This window comes from Procambarus clarkii, chromosome 58 (assembly GCF_040958095.1).
Source record: "Procambarus clarkii isolate CNS0578487 chromosome 58, FALCON_Pclarkii_2.0, whole genome shotgun sequence".
NCBI lineage: Eukaryota > Metazoa > Arthropoda > Malacostraca > Decapoda > Cambaridae > Procambarus > Procambarus clarkii.
Genome location: NC_091207.1, coordinates 21,340,551 through 21,355,361, shown reverse-complemented (window position 1 = coordinate 21,355,361; position 14,811 = coordinate 21,340,551). Strand labels below are relative to the sequence as shown.

At 41.4% G+C, this 14,811-nt stretch overlaps 1 protein-coding gene across 3 annotated transcripts in view; it reads right to left on the bottom strand.

Moving 5' to 3' along the window:
- Positions 1–8,801, bottom strand: part of LOC138353535 (mitochondrial DNA helicase-like) — a 30,653-nt gene extending 21,852 nt beyond the window's left edge. For 2 of the 3 annotated variants that reach the window (XM_069306663.1, XM_069306660.1), the window contains exons 1-4: positions 8,690–8,801; positions 6,333–6,970; positions 5,187–5,356; positions 2,802–2,939 (exon numbers count right to left, since the gene is read on the bottom strand). In XM_069306663.1, coding sequence (XP_069162764.1) covers positions 2,802–2,939; positions 5,187–5,356; positions 6,333–6,948 — 924 coding nt within the window. In that variant the 5' untranslated portion in view covers positions 6,949–6,970; positions 8,690–8,801. Of the gene's footprint in view, positions 1–2,801; positions 2,940–5,186; positions 5,357–6,332; positions 6,971–8,561 lie in introns of all 3 variants that reach the window. The other variant, XM_069306661.1, reaches the window with a different exon arrangement.
- Positions 8,802–14,811: the final 6,010 nt, after the last annotated feature.

Here is a 14,811-nt window from a genome sequence, read left to right as displayed (position 1 = left end):
GATAACCTCCCTGACCCAACCCCCAGAGACCAATGCCAACAAGAAAAAGAGCCTTAGAAAAACAATCCAGAACCAAAGGGGCCACCACAAACTGAGAAGAGAGAAAAGAGAGCCCATGGTTCAACGTCCAGAATGGCTCAGGTGGCGCATGAGCAGGCTGGAGGAGAAACAATGCACGAAACCACTTGCGGAACAGAGCACAAGTGACATCTATTCTGAACGCAAGCAGGAGTGGCTATGCCAGCGCCACACGATACGAGGTGACGGTATTCGACACAAGATGACGGTCCTGAAACAGCCAAAAGAGAAGGGACAAAACAACCTGATCAGAAATCGAAGACATCCTACTTAGAAACAAAAAGACAAAAGGACCGCCAGGAAACTTCATACTGCCGCCGAGATGAAACATGAAGGTGGGACACCACCAACGAAGCCACCTGATCACCATACAAATGGTGATAAACCCACGTCAGTAAAACCAGATGCGAAGATCGGAGGAAATGATTGAACTAGCCACAGACCGGACTGGACCGATCTGCTGAAAGAGGCGGAGCCACAGAAAGAACTCTGGGTTCGAACACCGAGCAAACAGCGCCTGAAACCAAGGCTGGGCCGGCCACCAAGGGGCTAACAGGACTACTCTCCCAAGTAACTAACAGGACAGCCCCTCCAGGTTAGGAGAGCCCCTCCTAACCTGGAGGAGCTCTCCATAGAAAATCTCATATGGTGATTGGCACACAAGAGATAATTACAAATAGCAATTGAAGCAGTGCAAAGGTTAATGGCTGTAGGGATAATCCAGGTACAATCTAGGACACTTAAAAAAATTGCAGACGATTAGTCGCAATAGCGTGGCTGAAGATATGATGACAAAATCGACTTTATAATGGTCCAGAATGGACCGAAACATCATCATCTCTTCATCTTTTAGTGTGTGGTTTGGACATCACTTGAAAAGATTCCTGTGATCCCAATGCCATTTAATGTTATCCTGCCTAACACTGCACAATACTGGTTGTATGACACAGGGACTGCTTACCTTAGGAAGCAACCATACATGATAGCTCAGCAAAATTAATTGAATTCAAAGATGCTCAATTTGTTGAGAAAATCGGTAGGAGCCATGAGGAGAATTCGATCCTATTCACTTGATACTCCCAAGCAAACACCTTGGACCAAAACACTGTGGGTGTTTGCTCGGGAATACCAAGTGAGTAGGTTTGAATCCTCCTCACGGCTCCTACCGATTTTCTCATTGATACATCACATTAATGTGATTTCATTGTGCACTTAATTTATTACCATATGCAGAGTAATGGGCAATATAATATATTATACATGTCTGAGAATGTTCATAAAATTTGTCTAAACTTTAAAATGGAGCTATAATCAAAACTGTCACCTTGCTGGTGTTTTATAATTATATACAGTGGAACCTTGAGTTACAAATGCCCTACTTACAAATTTTTTTGGTTACATCCCCATTTTCCTCCAAAAATTCAAATCAGGTTACGACCTTTGCCTCACCTTGCGACTTTGTTGATACACGTATGGGTCGACTGAGTGCGTGGTTCCTGGTGGCATGGGTGACCTCGCTTCAGTTTACCAGACCGCCCACTTAGTGATGAATTCTTTGTAAAGAATTTCCTTGTTTTTGTGCTTTTTTGTTATTTGAACATAAAAGTAATCATTATATATCATGCCATGGGTCCCATGAAAATCAGTGGTAAGGTTCAACCTAAGAAAAGACAGGTGAGGATGACCATAGAGGAAACACAAGAGATCATTCGAAAACATGAAGATGGTGTGAGGGTTGTTGATCTAGGTTCTTGAAAGGTTCTTAGTGAGAAAAACAAGCAGTGAGCCACAACCAAGTCCTGGTGGTATGCAGGCAAAACATAGGAAAGAGAGTACCTCAGAGAAGTCATCACTGCCTGATGTTATAATGGAAGGGGACTCCCCCGCCAAACAGTAACACCTCTTCTCCTCCACCCCCCCCTCCTCACTGTCTTCCATACGCCAACAAGTAATCAATAAAGGTAAGTTATAAATTGGACATACTATAGTACAAAATATGTGTGTGTGTGTATTATGTATGAAATGTATTTTGAAGTTAATATTTTGGGGAGTGTGGAATGGAACGAATTAATTCAATTTACATTAATTCTTATTGGAAAATTCGTTTCAAGTTATGAATTTTTGGATTACGACCCGTTTCTGAGAACGGATTAAATTCATAAGCCAAGGTACCACTGTATCTGTACACAAAACGTAAGGAAAATAAAAAATATATAATATAAAAGTAATAGTAGTATGAAATTATATCTTCACTACTCTTTGAAGATTAATTAAGTATTCACATCTGCCTACAAAATAAACAAATGTAAATAAGGGATGATAGAACGTGATAAAGTTGTGAATTATTCTACACAGTGATACAGAATAATGAATACAGATTAAGGGTATAAACAAGGATGAAATTGAGGAAGGCATAAGTCCAAGGAAGTCAAAATGAAGGCAAGGGATGAAGTGTATGCACAATGACGTGAGAACTATCAGCGTGGACAAGTTCATGAGGGGCGAGAGTTAAGAGATGGGTACTGACAGACATTATACATGAGCTACCATCTTACTGAAGATGGTGTAGCCTACAGGATAGAGAGAATATGATTAAAACATGATCACTAATGCTTGGTAATAAAGTAACCCACTCTTTTTTGAATAATATTCTACAACATGAATAATAAGATTAACTTTTTTACAGATTCGTTTTAGAAAAAGTATCTAAATAAATATTTCACCTGAGGGAAGTAGTGAAGGAGGGAGATACTTTCAAAGCCAACTACTTCACTTTGGCGGTTGGTAATGGGCACTACTACCCGAGTTTCGTCGCTTGTAACCCTTGCACCAAATTCCTTCAGGGTACAAATACTAACATTCTGCAAAATAAAACACAAAGGTAAATGAATGCAATGCATGAAATGTTATATACATCATGAAATATGATGTTAAGTTTAATATTATCTGGAATCAACACCCAAGCCAGGCAGGCAGTGGGAGTTGTTGCAAATATAGTTATACTGTACTGTACTGATTTATTTAAACGCCACTGTTATGTTTTCTCTTTGTTTTTTCGCGTTACCAAAAACTTGCGGAGAAATTTTTATCATAAAAAGTTTGGAACATTGATACACACAAATATATTAATGTCACTAATGTGAAAGTGACATGAAATCAGTCCAGCAACCAGGAGGCCTAGTCGACGACCGGGCCGCGGGAACGCTAAGCCCCGGAAGCACCTCAAGGTAACCTCAAGGTAAGGTAAGGAGGCCACAGGATGCACGGCCTGCAGGCCACAGAGTGCACAGAGATGAGGGGGCCTCGTAGCCTGGTGGATAGCGCGCAGGACTCTTAATTTTGTAGCGCGGGTTCGATTCCCACAACAGGCAGAAACAAATGGGCAAAGTTTCTTTCACCCTGAAAGCAGTAAATAGGTACCTGGGAGTTAGTCAGCTGTCAAGGGCTGCTTCCTGGGGTGTGTGTGTGTGGTGTGGGGAAAAAAAAAAGTAGTTAGTAAACAGTTGATTGACAGTTGAGAGGCGGGCCGCAAGAGCAAAGCTCAACCCCCGCAAACACAACTAGATGAATACAACTAGGTGAATACAGCCTGCAGGCCACAGGATGCACAGCCTGCAGGCCACAGGATGCACAGCCTGCAGGCCACAGGATGCACAGCCTGCAGGCCACAGGATGCACAGCCTGCAGGCCACAGGATGCACAGCCTGCAGGCCACAGGATGCACAGCCTGCAGGCCACAGGATGCACAGCCTGCAGGCCACAGGATGCACAGCCTGCAGGCCACAGGATGCACAGCCTGCAGGCCACAGGATGCACAGCCTGCAGGCCACAGGATGCACAGCCTGCAGGCCACAGGATGCACAGCCTGCAGGCCACAGGATGCACAGCCTGCAGGCCACAGGATGCACAGCCTGCAGGCCACAGGATGCACAGCCTGCAGGCCACAGGATGCACAGCCTGATGACCACAGGATACACAGGCTGTGATTGGGGCACACAGTAGCCCCAATAGATTGAGTAGTTGACAAATAGAAGAATGCTTTATGAAGTGATGTGGTGGAGGCTGACTCCATACACAGTTTCAAATGTAGATATGATAGAGCCCAATAGGCTCAGGAACCTGTACATCAGTTGACTGACAGTTGAGAGGTGGGATCAAAGAGCCAGAGCTCAACCCCAGCAATAACACAACCAAGCAAATACAACAACTAGGCGAGTACAGCCTGCAGGCCACAGGGTGCAAAGCCTGAAGGCCATGAGGCACACAGCTTGATGGGCACAGGGCCACAGCTAGATGGGCATAGGGCCACAGCTTGATGGGCACCGGGCCACAGCTTGATGGGCACAGGGCCACAGCTTGATGGGTAAAGAGCCCACAATCTGAAAGGCATGGGGATGTGTGGGTGGGAGGGGGGGTGTCCTCAGGCTGTGTGCCCTGGAGCCTGCAGGCATGGTGACACAGCCTGAGGACATGGGGGACACAAGCTGAAAGACATGGTGGGGACCATCTAAAGGGTATAGGGCACACAGCCCAAGGGGCATGTGGCACAGAGCCTGAAGGACATGGGGTGCACATCCTGAAGGGCATGGGGTGCACATCCTGAAGGGTCACCGAGACACAGCCCAAATAGAAAGGAGTAGGAAAGGTTTCAGGAAGGGAACTTTTACGTAGGAAACTTTTCAGGCAGATAGCCTGAAAGGCCACGAAATAAGATCCAAGAAAAAGAACTTGGAGAACAGAAATCTCCCAGGAATGTTGACCAGCTGATCCTCTCGTCACCGGCAACCTACAGCACAGAGTTCAAATAATCCAAGGCACAATGCCCCAGAGACCATAGCACAACCACGTTAACCTAGCATTAACTAAACATTGCTTAAAAAATAACATGTTGCACTTACTTTAAGCAAAATGTAACAGTTTTCCCACTGCAATACTATTTCATATATGATGGTCAAACTAATATTATACTCCTCACAGGTCTTTGACTGGTAAACCTGTCTTGATTTCTTGATTTTGGATTATGAATGTTTAACTCTAATTACCATATGTATAAATTATAAAACAGTTTCACATGTAATTTGTTTCCATCATTAACAATCGAGTCTTACCTTAAGTGGAGAATCACGTAAGATGTCCTCTCCTACATCAGCAATAGGTAGTAGAGTTGCTAAGTACGCATTAAGTTGCTCTATCGTGAGAGAATCTTCTCGAGAATTTAGGAGATGCATCAGCTCCTCCCAGGGTCCATCTCGATTGCACCATGGACACACAAAGTAGCCTGTCAGCAAAATTTTGTGTTTATAACGTACCCTTTAACCAGACATACTCCGATTAATGGGGTCAGAGAACCGTAAATTTCTATCTGGATAAACAGAGAATTCAGACAAAAAATTGTGGGGGTTTCTCAGTAATAAAAAATTAAATAATCATATATATAGTCCAGTATGAAGGTTAATAACTAAGTGTCCAGTGACTGGTGACGTTCCTCTCGAGTATCAAGAATTTGAAGGTAGATATTACATGTGCACCAAAAAGAGTTACTGAAAATAATAAGCCTGTGAAAATTACTTGGTATCTTGGATACTTCACAAATCTATACTTTATTATTGCACAGTATATATATATAATATTTACCCAACTTAAGTAACAGAGCAGGGGTGCCATAGGCACAATCAGAGAACACTGTATAAACATCAGAGGTCCACGGTTGTTCAACATCCTCCCAGCGAGTATAAGAAATATTGCCGGAACAACCGTGGACATCAAGAGAAAAATAGATAATATTTTCCAAGGAGTGCCGGAAAAACTGGGCTGTGGTGGGTATGTGGGCCTGCGGGCCGCTCCAAGCAACAGCCTGGTGGACCAAGTTCTCACAAGTCAAGCCTGGCCTCGAGTTGGGCTTGGGGAGTACAAGAACTCCCAGAACCCCATCAAGCAGGTATCATATATCAAGAGAATTCAATCCAGTAAATTGATTGTAAAAAATAAATAAATATTATAAATTTAAGTACTGTATCATATAGTAATGAAATAAATGAACACCACATAGCAGTTGGTATCTTTAACTTTTCATCCCACAGGATGTGAATTCCAATCCACAACCTCATTAAATTCAATAACTACTGTACTATATACTGTATGCTCTGTACACAGGTGATCATTAGGCTATGATATGGCCACTATACAGCACAAGTCAAAACTATGGAATAAAGAATAATAAATTGTTGTTACAGGCTACAGCATCAGATACTAACCTGAATTTTTATCGACAAAAATCTCTTGGACCCGTGTCTCACTATCTTTATTTGAGCAGGAGGGACACTGAACAGTGAAACTTGTGTCTGTCTCTTCATATGGTATAAGATGTGAAGTTAAGAAGTCGACAATGTCGTCTTCCATGTCATTAGCGAGAACATTTTCCATCTCATCATCAAACAGATCATCATCGACACTAGCCACTTCACTTATGCTGCCCTGCAAGTACTCTGGAATATCCTGCCTTAGCACACTAGTGTGAACTCTTCTGACTTGAGGCATATGCCAAAAATGTTTTACCATCCCATAATTTGTTCTTCTATTAGGGAGCAAGCACTCACTTTTTTGGAGAACATTGTTACGTATTAATTGCAACTGTAGCCTATGAAATAAAAGACAACGGGTATTCGAGCTTATTTTTGAAGGGAACTTTGTTGTTTGATGACTATGTTGCAGCGTGTGGATTCCAAAATATGCAATTCCTTCAGAAACATTGCGAGTGGCACATGTGCAGGTCAGATGACGTTTCAGGAACTGTGTCAAGGTAGAAACTTTTTGGTACGAGAGGGTGTGCTTCGGTAATCCCCACATCTTCGAGAAAGCTTTGAGCAGCATTTTTAAATTTTAGCTCCAAGCCCTATAAAGAAAAAAACTTTGGTAATCATTGGCTAATTACAGAGCATTTGCTTTCTTAATACACCATATCTGGAAACAAGAAACTCAGATGAGCTATAGGATTATAATAACCTACTATGTATCTGTAAGAGTAGTTACCAAGTGTAATGCACTAAATTGGGAGGAAATGTGTTTAGCTCCATATTCAGATTTAAGACTAGGTATAAGTAATAAGAAGGTTGGGAGCCATTGTAATAGGTGGCAAGAAACTGAGTGGAGGGACCCAGGAGCTGAGCTCAAGATTCAGGTTCAGCTTGTGGGCCCACAGCTTCTGGATGAGTTTACCACAATAAAATTTGTGTATTCAAATACCAGTCAGCATTTAAAAACTATTCATCAACTCATAAGTCTACCAAGTACTGTATTTTGTTTAATGTTTGGGATTAAAGCACTTAATTAGGTAAGGTAGACATTATGTGACAGGATTGGTTTGACATTGTGCAGGCCACTAACTTGGACTGATATTTGTTTACCTTTCTCAAAAAAACAAGAATTTCTGTAACTGAATAACATGGCAGAAGACAATAGCATTTAGCTTAAAGATCACAAGAAAATTTATTGAAACCAAAACAACAGTCTATAAACTTGATATGGCTGAAGAACCATACAAATATTTTATTTTCATGGCTTATGCACAGGAAAGCAGTAAAGAATGGTCCTGGTGGAACCTTGACGACGTGTGGATATCCGGACACCTGCATCACTTTGGAGCTGCTGCCAGCTACCAGACATTCTTATTGCCCTTTGGGTCATGTTGCCACCTGGCATTCCACTTCAATAATCTGCTTTTTGACATCTAGTGCCATAATCCCCTGGGATCTCAGGGGATTGGCAACATATAGCCTCCGGGATTAAGAGTTTTCCCAGCTCACAGGAATGACACGGTACATACAGCCCTGTGCTGTCGCTGGCCCTAATCATACAAAAACAATAAAATAAAGAATACAAAATAGCTTTGCAAATCTAAGATGGTATTCAGTTCCTCAATCCATCAAGTGACAGGTTGAGGCGTTGGTTGCCGACTCACAATCAAATGGCTCACAATTTGACTCCCTGGCAGGACAAGACACTCGAATAGAGTTCCTTACATCTTATATTAATTTTTTTTTTATCAGAGACTGAAAGCCTGTGTTTATGTATATACTGTACTTTAAACTTGTATTAAGATTCCTCCCATGGTCAAACTACTGACCTACCCAAGCATACAACCCCACAACAGTTGCATAAAGTCTGGGGCACCTATTTGCTCCTAGGTGAAGAGATATCAGGTGAACGGAAACATTTCTGTCCTGCCCAGGAATCGTACCAGATCCCAGATTGGGAGCTGAGAACCAAGCCAAATCTGTACAGTCCTATAGCCCAGTAGTCAATGGATTCAACTCGCATCCAAATGGTCTGGAAAACTATTACCAGGCTAAGTCACTCGGCAAGTTTCCTTACACCTGATACCTCTATTTACCTAGCAGTAAACAGGCACCCAGGAGCTAGGCAACTGTTGTGGGTTGCATTTTGTTGAAGGCCAGTAGTAGGCCTAGGGATGGGGGGGGGTTTACCTCAATATAATTACTATGCTTCCTGTCCCTACCAACTGCACACTCTGGCACTGTGATAACGAGAGTATAAGCTATCAACGACTTTGACTCTGCTCAGTAACTATGATGTGATATGTTGAAAGTCTTGCCATTGGCTAGAGTAACCTAGGTACACCTGGCAGGCTTGGTGTACCCGACCCGGCACGACCCGGGGCTCCCCAACACTGGACACCACATGGACGCAGTGTTGCCAGATTCGGCTACAAATAGCGAATTGGGCTACTTTTGAGAGCCCCGCGCTTCCAAATTTTGTATTTCGCTACTTGCTACTTTTTGGGCTAATTTAAAAGGTGTGCTAATTTGGGCTATTAATGTTAAGAAACTCAATTATGATTATTTAGGATCAGATGCAACACAAACAAGCACCCCGCGATAACAGCCACAGACTGACGATTTAAATGCGAGCATAACACGCAGAGTTTATCCTTTCACGACCACAAAGATCACACTCACTCTTAAAAAATCTTCCACTTACGGGCTTACCTTCTTGCATATATATATAAATAAATAAATAAAGTATTTTGGGCACTCATGTACTTGTGCGCTAGCTGACGTTCACAACTGATCTAGTCTTCAAGGACTAGATTTAGTCAATCATAATGATAATAATGTTTATTTATTTAGGGGGGATAAATTTCTGGGCACACTGATTAATAATGGGCATCATTAATAATCGTAACATTATATTAATTCATTTTTTTTGTTGTATTAAAAATATAAAATACGAATCAACAACGTTTCACTTGGAGATACCCGAGTTTACCCGTGTACCTGAGTTTACCTGAGAGCCACTAACACTAGCGGCCTCGACGAGGACAAGAAGCCGACGGCTTGTCGAAGGTCCCCCTATTTGCCTTGGTGATCTTTTCCAGCTGTACTTTAAAACTTAACAGAGTTTTGGCATTTACGACTTCGGCGGGTAGGCGGTTCCATGGGTTAATATAACCCTGTGAGTGAAAAATCATCTCTTGTTGTCAGTCCTACATTTGTGGCTTCTTGAGCTTGAAACCGTTGCTCCTTGTTTGTGTTACATCTGACCTTCTGAAGAAATTGTCCGGACCAACCCCTCATTCTTATCGGCCTTGCCTACTTCACTATTTGACTTGTTATATGATGAGTTTATTGGATACCACTCCTTCCTCTGGCATTCATTCACTTAGCAACCATTCCACTTCTGGTAGTAGCCTTAGTATACATAGCTTAGTTAACGTCTGTGACTCATTTAACCCATAATTAACTAAGACTATGATTATTATTTACTTAAGGATTAAATTCACACCACAAATGTGTGCAGTGTGATTGACAAATCTGTCAATCATCGGGAAGAATGTACGATTGCGAGTTACATGAATGTAACTAAGCTATAAATAATTGTAAATATTAATTAATACTAAATAATATTATTTAATAAATTAGTCCCAATTCAATGCAGAGTTTTCTTCCAAGCACAGAAACTTGTAAATATAAATACAAGATAATAGATAGATCGATAAATAAATAGACAACTTTCAAATATTGCACTAAGTAATGGCGAGAGGATAAAAACTAGACAGTATACATTACATTTGAAATTAATAATGGATGAATGGTAATAAATTAGTGTATGTTTGTATGTATACCAGACAAAGTCCATTTAATGGCAGAATTTAGCCATTTTGTGTAAAAACTTTTATATCTGATATTATTAATTATAACAGAAATTGAAAAAAGTCATAGTTTGTATATACAAGAGATGAAACAGAGAGGCATGAGCTAGAGCGATGTGCTGAGTCCATAAGGCGGCCGAGCTTCCAGAAATACCTTCCTGTGATTGGCTGTTGCGGGGAATACCAACACTCTTTTATGAATAAAATTTAACCTAAGAAATAGGTCCTTGTGAACAACAACAAGGTTGCTGTGAAAAAGAACAACAATTTCTGTTTTGCCCCTGACAGAAATCTCCATCTAACTGAATAATTTACTCGAATAAGAGGGCAGAGCCGTGTATCATTATTTGTGTGAGGCAACCCCCAATAATAACGTCACAAGTTAGGTAGCCAGCCCATGTTTCTGTAACACCCGTTACGTCCTGCAGTATTTAATTATCACTATATTAATACTTTTAAATACTTAACATTTCACTTTTTAGGTAAATTAATGTTGAAGCAGAATGTCATAAGCAAGGATGGTGTGCTGAACAAAGATTATTTATTAAGTGGATGGAGCCTTTAGCTGATCCCTTCCTGTGATTGGCTGTTGTGTGAATGTCAACAAAGAATTTCTACCAATGATATGCCATATATTATGCACCCCATACCATCTGTGGGCGGAGCTTGGAACTTCCTACCCGAGCACAACAACCCGCCTTATGGGTTGCTGTTTGGCTATTTATAGTGCGTTGGAAAAAAAAGAGATGGCGTTAGTTGTATTTTGTGGGGTAATTTGTTATAAGTGTAATTTGATGTCAACAGATGGCGGAAGCTGTATCTTATGTTCATTATTGACCAGCCAGTTGATAGTGTTCTCTTCTGCCGACAGATGGCATCAGCTGTCTTATTATTACTTCCGAATTCCCTTTAAACACTGATCTACAAATTCCTTGGCTTATGATAAGGATTTATACCATTTATGATAAGTATTAGATAACTGGAGTTCCGCAATTACTTTTATTTATCAACTGTTCAGATATCATCATATAATGTCTGGTTAGAACGTACTGCTCTCGATTGATGAAGATTAAGCCACCCCAAGAGGTGGCACGGGCATGAATAGCCCGTAAATACTGCTCTCGTAATATTATTCAGGGGGGTGGGGAACTATCAAGTGAAAGCGCCAAGCCATTACGACTATATAGCACTCGGAAGGGATCAGGATACGGATTTGGGATGGAACGGGGGAAAGGAATGGTGCCCAACCTCTTGGGCGGTCCGGGATTGAACGCGGACCTGTAGGAAACGAGACCGTCGCTCTACCGTCCAGCCCAAGTGGTCTGCGTAATATTATTAAAACAACAATTTGTGCATATAATAACAGCATTTCACACTAAAAATACTTGGATATATTGAAATTTGGTAGTGAATTCCAATCTAGGAATCTCCTATGACTAAACTGTACTTTTTAATCATTTTTATGTACTTACTACGTATTATTAAATTATTAAGTTCTTACTAAAATAATTAAATATATTAAATATATTATATTATTTAATATTTAAATTAAATGATAAAATAATAGGTAATAATAAATCATTGTGTAGGGGGACAGGCAGCCAGTGTATATATACATGTTAGACTTATACCAAGGTTCCACAAAGGTCCCACAAAGGTGACAAATTAAAGACTGGATGCTGCCCGGGCGGGCCCGAGGGTTTCCCTAGCAGTACATAGGCACCTGGGAGTTAGTCAACTGTTGCGGGGTTGCATCCAGGGGAGGCTCACCAGTCCGACGTTATAGACCTTGATATGTCTAACGTACGTGACCATTAACTTCCTAAGTGTAGTGACAGGATGAGAGCGCGCGCGTGTGTGTGTGTGTGTTTGTGTGTGTGTGTGTGTGTGTGTGTGTGTGTGTGTGTGTGTGTGTGTGTGTGTGTGTGTGTGTGTGTGTGTGTGTGTGTGTGTGTGTGTGTGTGTGTGTGTGTGTGTGTGTGAAGTCACACAAATCATATTTCAGAACTAAGACTCTCATACCCGGAACGGTTGAGGGCCACAGGGCTAACAACGCTGCAAACCAGACATGACAGGGCTGATCTCATCAAAACTATTAAAATACTGAACAATTAGGAGGATATTGATCCACACCACTTCTTCTAATGGTCAGGTGTAACAAACAAGGAGGAACGGTTTCAGGCTCAACAAGCCACAATGTGGGACTGAAAACAGGAGATGCTTTCTCACTCATGGGGTTAGGGAACCGCCTACCCGCCAAAACTCTGAACTTTAAAATCTAGCTTGAAAAAAATTTGGTCAAATGGGGGGGGGGAACCTTTGACAAGCCGCCGGCTTCCTGTCCTCGTTCGAGACCCCTATAGTGTTAATTAGTGACCCTCAGATAAATTTATTTAATTGTATAAATTATTTCGTCCATTTTTTTAATAGGTGATTTCAGAGTATACAGTGAAAAGTTAGCAATAAATTTACCTAATATCCGTATCTCAGAAATTAACTAGTAACATATGCAGGCCAATTGCCAGACTATTTTGTGCACTATAGCAAAGGCCAACTAACTGATAGCAATTAGATAATTGATACCAATTAGATAATTGATACCAATTAGATAATTGATACCAATTAGATAATTGATTTATCTGATGAAATGTACTATTTTATCTTCCGTGAGAGAGAAGTGGGAAAAAGGGAGCGATGAAGGGTGGAGAAGGCAGTGATGCGCCATGAGCCCGATGACTGGCGCCGCTACAACTCCACCCTCAGACAGGCCAGTCGTGACACCCGCACCACCTCCCTCATGAGTCGCACCATCTTCGTCGCCAGGTAAGTTGTCTTAGTAAGGCATCTTGGAACCCAGGAGTTAGCTGAGGCAGATGATTGATGAAGATTAAGCCACCCAACAGGTGGCACGGGCATGAATAGCCCGTAAGTGGTGGCCCTTTTGAGCCATTACCAGTATCAATAGATGATACTGGAGATCTGTGAAGGTGCGACTGCACCCAGCGTGACGGGAGATGTCTCCCGTCTAGCTGAGGCAGCCGACACCTTCCTTATATATATAACATCAACACACTGTTGTGTGCCAAGCTTAATACAGTAATAATAATAATTTAGTTCGTCTTATGTATTTTATTTTGGATAAAGTAATATTTATTATTATTATTATTATTATTATTATAAAGCTACCCCTGGCGTGCCTTACAAATTAAGGATCTTCCAATTTCCCGATTAATTTTTCTTGTGGGTGTATATCGATATGAGACATATTTCTAGCATATTATTTTGTTTAAAAAAATGTTGTCTGTTCTGCATTGCGGCAAAATTCGCTGAATATATAATTGTTTCACATCTGAGAATGTCTTGTTTAAATATATTGCCTAGCTAGCCTTTCTTGGTTCGCGAGTTGCCTAGTTTTGCATGAAACTGATGGTCACGAGCCTAACTTTATTTATAATACATCTTTGTAGATGTGATTTATATGCTTGAGTACTGTACAGTAGTCATTAGAGCAATATATAGGGATTCACTAGAGATTCATAAAGCAACTTTTGTTTTGGCCTTGTCTTTAATTGTACTTTTGAATATTCCTGGAGTTTGTCTTATTATAATTATAGGTCGAACTTGGTGAGCTGCTGTCAGTGACTGGCGGACGCTGTACTCTTTCTTACATAAAGGGTCTTGCCTTTATTACTGGGTATACAATAAGTGTTCATTAGGTTAACTGAGATTGCTATAATTAATTCTGCTTGAGGAGGAACAGTTGTGAAATAAATATATAGTACACTTATGTATCATTATTAACATACTTGAGTACATATCATTTGTGATGCTATCCTAGACTATATGAAGGGTTACGTAGTGTGTGTCAGAAACCTGTCCTCTTACAAAGAACGTCGCATTTCGCTCGTATGCGTTACACAAGGCCACAAATTGTCGTATTAGAAAATGGAAGCGACTCGCGAAAGTGACGTACTGTCCTGTTTTCTGTTTTGGGTCCTCTGGTAGGTTAGGAGAGAATATTTTACATTGACCATTTTCTTGACGTCGGGGAACGTTAGGAGGACGGGCTGGTGTCAGGCGCTATCTACGTGACGCTGAAACATCCCCATCTATCAGGATGGTTGGTCATGCAGGGCTGTGTGATCACCGACCCGCTGCACTTACAACCTTTGAATGTACTATGAGGTTATCCTCTAAAATGCACGAGTGAATAAGGTAACTACAAAGCACCAGGTACTAGGCAGGTGTGAAGAGTTATCTTGCGATGATTTCGGTTCTTAGGGGTAACTGGACATTCAATAAAATGAGATCATGACCCAGTCCTAATGAGAGAGTTTACACCAGGAGTGCTGAGGGCTGTCACGGCACCAACTGTAACACAGCGCACACATCAACCTCCCTCCCACGCCTCATGCACAACCCACTACTGGCTCTCACATATCAATTTTGTATAGAAGAGGGTGGTGACCACGGGCCACAGCCAACGGTAGCACTATAGCCTCATACTGGCAACAGCTAACGTTAACAAGTAGTGTGATGATCAGTGAGAACTCTATGGATAAATG